The following is a 10,635-nucleotide window of genomic DNA, read 5'->3' as shown; positions in this document are numbered from 1 at the left end:
GTGGAACCAAGTTTTATGCCAGGTCTACAATATAATACTGTCAATTCCATTCTAATTCAAAATGTACAAAAAATTGCATTTCAATCCTTATTTTGTAAAATTCAGTGAACCACTGTGTCGTCACAGCCACCTAAACTGACGCCAAAAATACGCTTCCGATGTCAAAATTACACATTAGACACTATGTTGGATTTGTGTACAATTCAGAATTAAATAAAATTTGAATTGTGACTTTTCTGTTTAGTAGTGAACAAATTGCAATTCAATAAATATCGGAATTTGAAATGCCGGATTCCTTTCGATTGAGTGTTTTAGGCTGGTCGGTATCCAATCAGAATCGATACAAAATAATGGAATAAAAATTATTTTTTGTCTTAAGATATAAAACTTTGTGCATTTTTAAAGTGTCATAAGAAATTTAAAGCAAATAAAAGATTTGAAAACGTATACTGAAGATTTTTAAGTTAAAACAGATAAACAGAAGAGCTTCAAAAAATTTAATCATGAAATGATCATTCTGAAGTCAATTTACATTAAAAGTATAAACAAATATAAATACCATAAGATGCAAACTTCGCATGTTGCAGCACATTTTTTCATATATCATATAATATCAACACAACTTTACAGTCTAACTGAAATGTTAATGTCAAGTGTTCACATTTCTACGAAAAAGAAATTCTATATTAAACAATTGTTGTTACGGTAATTTGCTAGACGGATTTTCCTGCGTGATCTTGCGGAATAACAGGTTATTCGAGACAGATTGTTGTACCTTCCAAATCTTCTTATCGCCTTCATTACATAATTTTTATATCGTAAGAAGTCACAATTACAATTAAGTGGATTACCTGTTAAATCAACAATAATCGGAACAGAACCGGTGAGATAATCATGCATGTTCAGTGGAATGGCTGTGACGGAATTGTACGATAGATCAGCCACCAGCGGTTGCGGTCGAGCATTCATCCCTTTGAAGGGTGCTCCCAAGAAATCAAACCTCGCGATTTTATTATTAGACATATCTAACAATGTAAGTTGTGGGAAAGATTTCCTCCAATCAATTAACTCTTGTGGCACTCTCCTGTATCCATTGTCAGCAATAAGAAAAGTTTGAAGTTTGGGGTATTCGGAATAAGCAGTCATCAGTCGCAAATACAGTTTACTGCGAGTTCTGCTAAGACTTTGATCAATGTAATTTAACTCTGAATAATAACATCTATACCTTTTTTGCTTTGCCTTTTTAATCAATTCATCGGACGATGACATCAATAGCGCTTCGTGTCGTTTACTCAAATGTTGATCTTTTATATTCGGAAACATGTATGATATATTACGCCTAACTGCACTACGTAAAGTTTGTTGACCACAGTCATATTCCTGGGTCACTGGTTTGTATATGATATCAAATATACTATCCAGATTAGAAACAATGACGCAATTATCCACAGATAACACTTGTAATTCATCTTTCAGATTTGTCGGGGTGTTAAACTCCGAAGCAAATCCTTCCAGTATACATCCTTCCACATTAAGTTTAATCAGTCCCGTAGCTTTCATTGGCCATGGAAGATAGACTCGTCCATTAGAACTACAGGTTACATCTAAGGAAACCTTGACTGCATTCCCTAGCTCAGATGACCATTGTCTAAAGTCAATAAAATCTAAGCGAGTGTCTACATACATCTTACATTCTCTGATGCTCTTAGCTCTATTCTCTGGACAGTTCCTATCAAAGTAACTCCGAGACTGACATATGACTGCAATTATTAGATTAATTCCTACTAGTATTCCAAAAATATGTCTGAACAACATTTTCGCAGTTTCAATATAACTCTACGAACGTTAACTTCAACTGTATTTATATTCACTAAAACATTTCCTACGTCATTAATTTTAAAAAGTAGGATTACCTTCGGGCATAATAGGAAAGAATGACTGAACGTGTAGTGTGGTTCGTATGAATGATTTGTTGTTAATAATGACGATACGAATATTATTTATGTTTTTTTTGTACAAATGGGAAAGGACATTATTTCATGAATTTATTAATTTATTTAGACAATATTGCAAATATAAAAAAAAATAATACATTGAAGTAAGGAAACGAAATAATATAATATGTCCATTCTAAATTATCCTGAACCCCCCCCCCCCCCCCCCCCCTCTCCCCCATTCATTGGAACTACCCATGAGGACACGGAACTGTGGGTTCTCCTTCTGAATTAATTTGTATGTACAGTTTTCGTCGTATCCATCTACCATATGTCTATGCAATCTTCAGTAGCGAATGTTTGATAAATAATAAGAATGACATAAATTGTGTAATAATGGTAAAAGGGAGGCTTAGGATAGTGATTAAGTATTATACGAAACTAAACTAGTAAAATATGGGGAAAGACAATCAATTGTTGTTGAAGTTGAAAATCAATATACTAGTACCCTTATTCTACACTTTATGTCAACTCCATTTAAAATCAATACAATTTATTTCGTAATAAATTGATGACCATACTACATCTTCTTATTTTTAGATTGATTGAATATTCAAACTTGGAAAAATAGACCGGATTCTAATACGAATGTCAGTATATACCAAATTGCATATATGTGATTAATAACATACAAGGAGGTGTTTATGACTTTTTATATTTTTAACACACGTCGTTAATTGTCATAAACAGTGAATGATCGCCACAAGGTGCATCAACAACATCTCTCTTTAACTAAAAGAAGACAAAATGTCCCAACCTTTTACCTCAACGATGTCACAAGACAAAAGTACAACTGATTTCTCAGGCCATTATAAACATCCCTCAGCTCGGTTTCATTAATCAGCATATTAAATGTAGGGGAATACCTTAAAATAAATTGTGTCAACAATTTATGCTATTCAATTAATACACGACTATTGCGGTTGAAGGTGAATGAGTTGTAACTTAACCTTTTCTTCCTTCGGAAATGGTACACAATTTGATGATAAATGCAATGAAAGGAACTTTCATATAGCCAAATAATAAGTACTTAATACACATGGAATACAATAGAATTTGTACCAACTTAAAAAATTGTTTGGCGTCTCGCAACAGATGCTAGTTAATCAAATAAGCAAAGATGTGGGGTATACGAGACAGTAACCCAAAGCATTACGAAAAGGACACACCTTGAGCTCATCACACGGCCATGAACATTTGACATTTGTTTACACTCTACAATATGTCGAGCTGTAAATCCCCTTGAGTATTCATGATTTGTAAGTTATTTTAACAGGGGAAATCTACCATCAAAACCAATGTCCTGTAAGGAAAAAAAAAAATCCCCACTGACATATGAAAGAAGAAACCATCTTGACATATAAAAGACCGCATCTATTGACGGTGTTCCAAACATTGCAAAGGTACATCAACATTGAGAGCGTGTAATTTACTCCATCGAAAGTACGAAAAGTCGAAAGTACGAACAGTTATATAAGAAATACTAAAAGTAAGAATAGAAAAGTCATTCATAAAATTAGGTGTGAGAAATACTAATATCAACTTCAAGAAAAAATCAAGAACACTTTTCATATTTACTTTAACAAGAGTTATTGTATATATTGAATTATTTCGTTTGTATATTGTTTTAATAGGTGTTTTATGTCTGTCCTAATTTAAGTAATATATAGCGATACAAAATAAAGTAGGAACCAATTTGTAATAGGAGGGCTACAATATTAAGAATAACGTCAAGTTCTTCAACAAGATATACTTTATTTACTTAATGTAGATACCAATATCAGGCAAAAGATTTACAAAAAATGTTAATAGAAATATAAAGTGAAACCTCACATTTTTGTTAAAGTAGAACTATTGGGTAATTCGTCCTAACATAAGAGTTCAACCAGAGGTCTTTTCAATTATTCGTTTTTCAGGATAATTATCAAGAAACAAGTAACCGTTCAAAAAGTGAAATAACAAAAATACCGAACTCAAAGGAAATATCAAAACAGAAAGTCCCTTATCAAATGGCAAAATCAAAAGCTCAAACAAATCAAACGAACTTAGTTTAAACTGGACATCTGCAAGCGTCAAATTAAACTCAATGTCCCGACGCTTTACTGGTAATCTATATTACACAATGAAAATAACACTTTATCATTTTCGTGCGTCCGAAGCGCTTTTCTTGATTTACCTTAATTAGGATGACCCAAACCAACACAATTTAGGGTCAGGGATGTATAAATTCGTAGAAACGTTAGAATTTATACAAACAGAGACCCATTAAAATACCCAAATTGACCCATAGTCAATTTTGCATTCGAGGTTGGAACATTAGTTTCTTAAAATAAAAATTATTTATTCATCAACATGGAGTTTTATAAGAAATTGTTATAAATCATGTCATTAATTGAGTAATTAGTTGATGATACTCTCTGTAACAGTACACCATCAGTAGTATCGACCAAGTGGTAGTCAATAAAAAAATAAATAAAAAACACTCCTTATAAATCCCACTTTATATCAGCTTCTAGCAAGTGTACTTATACAATCTGATCTATTCTTCTGACTGATGCACTTACTTCCACTAAAGAAATATCTAATTCAATATTGGATATAAAATATGAAATTATCAATATAAAAATAAGATGTAATAGGATTGCGAATAAGACAATCATTGTCCTTCTTTAGTCATAAATATATAAAAATCATTGTTACGGAAATGAGAAGACATGCTAAAGATTATATTTCCTGGTTTGATTAACTTTGTTCCTTAAGGAAATAACATATATCATTAAAAGGACTTAATTCCTATGTTCTGATGAGGCTAACTTTTAAGCGTTACCGAAAATTAACACACATATTACTATTATTGGGTTAATTAGGCTAGCCATAAAACCAGGTTCAACCCACCATTATTTCTTAAAATGTCCTGTACCAAGTCAGGAATATGGCAGTTGATATCAAACAGTTCGTTTCTATGTATGTTGGCGTTTGTTTATGTTGCAATTCAGTGTTCCTGTTGTTCCTTTGTTTTCCTCTTATAGTTAATGTGTTTCCCTCGGTTTTAATTTGTAACCCGGATTTGTTTTCTCTCAACCGATTTATGACTTTTGATCACCGGTATACTACTGTTGCCTTTATTTACAGATACTGCATTATTTGTCAAAAAATATAAAATTAGAGATTAGGTATTACCCTACCTTCTATTGCAACGTCGTGAACAGAACAAAAAATATTGAAAAGAGATATATTTGAACTTTGGAAAGTTCTCATATCTTTTATCAGCAATGGATACATGCGTCATTTACTAAAGATGTCAGTAAAACGGTTTTTTTCTTCTGATGGTCGACTTTAAAAATACTTACTGGCCTTCAAAAATTCTGCAGATTATTAAGATATTTTGTTACGAATCTTCCTGAAACCAGTGACGAGTGTTGTTCTGATTCATTGGTTTTCTTGAGAGGCAATATTCAACCAACAGCTATGGCTACCATTGCTAGCTTTTTAAAGTAACCAGTTTGGCTGTTTCAGATCTAAAACACGTAGATCAAAATAAAACGTTACATCAAATGCCTTGTGTAGGGAGAGTGTCATTCTCTCTGCAAGTTAAAGGACCTATTCAACAACTGAAGAGGGAATTGTGGGTGGCCTGTTTAAGTTTCTGCCTATATCAATCATATTCCCACTTTCTTCATCCTGGACAACATACTTATTGAATTTATTTTTTATTTTTCTTGATCTAAAAATGCATGCAATCTTTGCAACTGGACCGTAAATTAGACAAGCTATGTTCTGCAAACTGCCATTGGAAAATTAGAGAAACTTTAGTGGCAGGTAAGACGACTTTTTGCATTCGACTTTAACGTCCAGGAAATTTTGAATAAATTCTTTTTCTTTTTGTCATTGAGAAGGTGATGAATAAATTATGCTTCATATGACTGCAAAAAGAAGTATGTCATTAGGGGCACAGGATTAGTACCCGTTGGATTACTGACTGATGAAATGCAAATTCATCAATTTAAAAAAGAAATATGCTGTCCATCAAACAAAAAGTCTAGCCTTTTGATTATATCATCCTCGATGTATTTGTTTTTGAGATCAATGCGGTTCTTCAAAAAGTAAGTTTATCATGTAATAAAACAAGGAATTTGTATCTATGATTTGCAATTTTTGTAGAATATGCACTATTTAATGTGAAAATGAAGTCGATCTTTCAATTGTGCATTGACAATAATAGTATTCGGCGTAGCAAAGGGTGTCGATATTACTGGAAAATTTTAATGGTTGTGATTGAACATGAACACTAAAAGTTCCATTTATTATGACCTATGTTGATAAAGCACTGAAATATCTTCCTCTGTATGAGGAATGTTTATGTCTATTGATTACCATTACTTATGTGATATCACGTTGCAGATAAAAGGTATTATTTCTCAAAATAAGTAAAAACTGAACACAATCTATTGACAGTACACAACAAAGATAAAAGGTCCTCCTAAACTTTATTTTAAACAAAAAGATAATTGCAGAAAGTCTATTGAACATTTATCATAATTAACAACAAAAACACTTAAAACAGATTCATGCTTTGTATAATTTTGAATATCAAGTTCATTACTTGGCATTGCATTTCATCGTACTTCTTTTATACTTGATTTTGAATGAAGGGTCGGGTTTAAGATATCAGTGCACGTGTTTTGGGTTCCATCTCTTAGCTGAAAACTGCAAAAGTAGGTTTCATTATGGATTGATTTAAAAACTGGAATGTCGTAATGCAGACATACACCACTTTTCTGACAAGCATATAAGTTAACACGTCTCTCAGGGTTAAAAGGTCTCAAGTAAACAGTCCATCAAAAATAAGATGGACATCACATATTTAAAAGATGTACTGTGAAATGTAAAACGTAAGTTCCCCGATCATTCTGAATGTGGTTTAGGATTCCATGGATGCCTGGATAATTGTTAAGAAATTTCTTCTACCAAGCTTAACATAATCTTGAACTATTAGGATGACATTAAGTCTTAGCATAAGGTCACCAAAAAGGTCCATAACTACTCATAGCTGCACTTACAGCATATTGAACTATTCGTCTATGCCATGATATTGCTTACGGCAATCACAAACCTAACGTTTTTGACACAACATAGTAGCATCGCAAGACAATCTGTCTAGGTTATTTTCTTTTAATGCTCACCAAGTTTCTACTGACTCTAAGTTTACCCACCATGGATTATTGTTCAACATTTGGAGCATCTCATCTTTCCGTAGACAAAAATACCTAAAACAAATAGCCAAATTCATCTCAGGTCAACTTTGCCTGAGGGAGTTGAAACCTTAGTTTCTTTATAATTTCAAAATTTATAAACGGAATATTTTAGAAAGGTTTGTTATAAATCATGTCAGTACCGAAGTACTGACTACTGAGCTAATGATACCCTCGGGGACTGATAGTCCACCAGCAGAGGTATCGACCCAGTGATGTAAAAAACTGAAAAACAACACGTTTAATAATTGTATGCGTTCGAAGCGCAGTGAAACATAGCCGTAGTCATCTGTGAGACAAATATTTTAAAACGGTCATGCAAATCATGATGGAGGACTTTAATATTTCAAAAGGATAACAAGTATACTTGCTGCGTAAAATAGCTCTCTTGAACCTTCTAATATTTTTTGACAATTAGCGGACCATAGAACTACGGATTATTTCTATGCTAAAACGATCGGAATTGCGAAACAGGTTGAAGTTCAGGTCGCACTTATTATCAAATTGTCATTGTTTATTGCTCGTGCGTAGCATTTCAGTGTATATAGTTCGTTTCTTTAGAATTTTTTTTTTTATGAAATTACGGACCTATTTATGTTTGAACATACATTTCCTTGACACAATTATCTAATTATTTCCTTTTGTATATGTCTCCGCCATTTTCGTTTAGCTATTTTGAATCTCGTCGTGATGGTACAATAGACGACATTAACGATTTACATCGAAATTGACATTTCTGGAATAAACTCAAACTGTTGTATTTTGCACGCGCCGGATGATGCCTCAATAGATCGACAGTGTTTAATTTCTTTTTTTCTATTTCTAAAAATGTAATTTTAGAATATGTTGGAACGATTTCAATTCTTCATTTATGTATAAACATACTGTGTGTTTTGTTTAATATTTTTCATATTCCATATTGTGTTACTTTTCTACTTTTTTAATCGACACCATTTGTTTTTTTCGTCAAAGTCGGAAAACGTGACATTTTCCATTGATTGTTAACAACAATTTAATCATAATCGTAAAATTATTGTTGCATTTACTCTTGAACAATATGGGTAAAATAGTATCATTAAGGAATGCATTACAAATAAAATCATCATTGAAAACGGGCTTCAAAATTTTACTTCAGACGTTCATCAACAAAAGACTCATCAGTGACGCTCAAAGCAAAAAAATTGAAAGGCCAAATAAAGTACGAATTTGAAGAGCATAGAAAATTTCAAAAGGTTTTGCCAAATACATGTACATAGTATTTCGAAAAAAATCTAAGTTTTGAAATCAGTTAATTTATAGTTTTGACCATTTCACAGTAGTGCTGACTACTCACTACTACAAAATGTGCAGAAAAATAATTCATATTTGTGCTAAAAATTTTCTCACCGATTCAAATACTCCGATTAGGAAGATATTAATATATGTAACCAATAGCAATTGTTTTCGACAAAAGTAGACCTAATCATTCTAAGGGAAAATAATAGTAAAACAGCTTCTGAAAATGAGGAGGTGCGCTTAGAAACCATGGCCATTTGGCCTAAAAATCTAAGTAAAATCAATTGAGTTGAATATAATTGATTTGTATATGCAAAGTTTAACCAATGAGAAACCCGAGTTAGATAGCTTAGATAGTACGGACGAAAGATGTCATAAATTTCATTTTTATACAACTAGAACACAATGGCTGTTCCGTGACTGAACTAAAGTACCTACGCCTTAATTTCAATCTAGATTTTTAGTATTCGTATTGTCATTTAATAATGTCATTCTGATTATAAAGTGCACAGTTTTCTCTGCTTTCAAAATCTTCCTGTTTGAATCAGTCCTGGTTTTCTTACTATAACCGGAAACTACTTGTAGATATATATTTTTTTGGCCAATGATTGATTTTTGTAGTGTCAATACCTGTATATTGACGTAGTTCAAGTGTGATTATGACCTGTGTATATAGAAAATCCCAAATACACCCTTTGGTGGTGCGCCTGACAGAGGCGGAACGTACATTTAAGTAACAGGTACCAACTGGTACATGTACCATGTGACATACATATTGGTATCGGAATCGGATTCGACCCGGAACTTGTTTATTATTGGTTATATTAATTATGTGGAAAACAAAAGGGACTGGAATGGTATAATTTTTAATCAACACCATTGTCCTATATTAGTTATATATAAAGTTGAAGTCTTTGATTCGTCGTTTTTGCTTCATGCCGGCTAACAAATTGGACCTCGTTATTTTTGTAGTATAAATTTGCTCATCTTGGCACATATTTGAGACTCGCGAGTATTAAACACATGTTATATCTAAAGATCCATTTCCATAGAATGTGTTGCTCAAATAGTTAAACATTTTGGTAAATTATTTTTTTCTTTATTTGTGGGTTCATAAACTATTTATTTCTGGTTTTCATCTAAAAGTCACAGCGAGGCCTTAAACACAGAGCAATAAAAGAACTCTCACCTCACTAAAAGTTTAAGACACCCCCTTGCACTGGTTTTAGCGGAATTCTGTGCAAACTGACGATCACGCTACAACTGCGAATTGAAGAACAAAGCCATGGAGCAATATCAATAAAATAAATCTGGCAAAGAAATTAAACATGTACTGTCATAATTTAGCCCGAAAATCACACTATAGCGTGCAAAAAGCAATACAAGCATTAGGAAAACCACGAGCACATCGAGCTATGTGTTAGATAACCTGGTAGGAAATATCGTATGCAAAGGGCAAATAATTCGGGTAGACTTTGTAAGACGTAACACCATCAACTCGGGCCCGGTCAAAATTAAGAACATACCAGAAAGTAGAAAGACGACAGAATTGAAAGACGGAAAGACAGAAGGATGGACGGTCAAGGGTGACACTTAATGCCCCCTTCGCCTTGCGGCGGGGACATAAAAAGTTATTACGCATAGTATACTTAATCACTGTGATGTCCTACAAATGGATAGATAGCATGACAGTTTTCACTACTTCGAAAGCGTTTTTCATAGCTGTAAACAGTAAAATACACTCCAAACAATCTTATGTCTTAGAAAACCTTATTGAGTTCTGTAAACGCTTATCAATTGACAAGGCACTTTAGTACACTATTGGGCAAACTGGCCATGCAATTAAGGACACGAATAGAGAAACATCCATTTCTGTTTACCCATACTATTGCTAAAATGACAGACTTTCCGAACATTCTGATTTGTAAACCCTGACATAACATTGTAATGGTGAAAAAATATATCACTCATCCCGTGCTTTTTCAAACATCAAGCATAGACAAATTGCAACAAAATAACAATAAAAAAAATATATTTGCATGTTATTCAAATCATTCATATTCCACAACATGAGAATATGCAATATCTTCAAAACTTGCCAAATCAGCGAAGTT

At 32.9% G+C, this 10,635-nt stretch overlaps 1 protein-coding gene across 1 annotated transcript; it reads right to left on the bottom strand.

The window, feature by feature from the left end:
- Window positions 1-484: 484 nt before the first annotated feature.
- On the bottom strand, window positions 485-1,873 carry LOC127700622 (uncharacterized). Its single transcript, XM_052204170.1, has one exon. It carries the CDS (start codon window positions 1,813-1,815, stop codon window positions 682-684), a length of 1,134 nt encoding a protein of 377 aa, XP_052060130.1. The 5' UTR covers window positions 1,816-1,873; the 3' UTR covers window positions 485-681.
- Window positions 1,874-10,635: the final 8,762 nt, after the last annotated feature.

Source organism: Mytilus californianus, unplaced genomic scaffold (genome assembly GCF_021869535.1).
Source record: "Mytilus californianus isolate M0D057914Y unplaced genomic scaffold, xbMytCali1.0.p SCAF_5, whole genome shotgun sequence".
Taxonomy (NCBI): Eukaryota; Metazoa; Mollusca; class Bivalvia; order Mytilida; family Mytilidae; genus Mytilus; species Mytilus californianus.
This window is presented reverse-complemented; position numbering and strand designations above follow the sequence as displayed.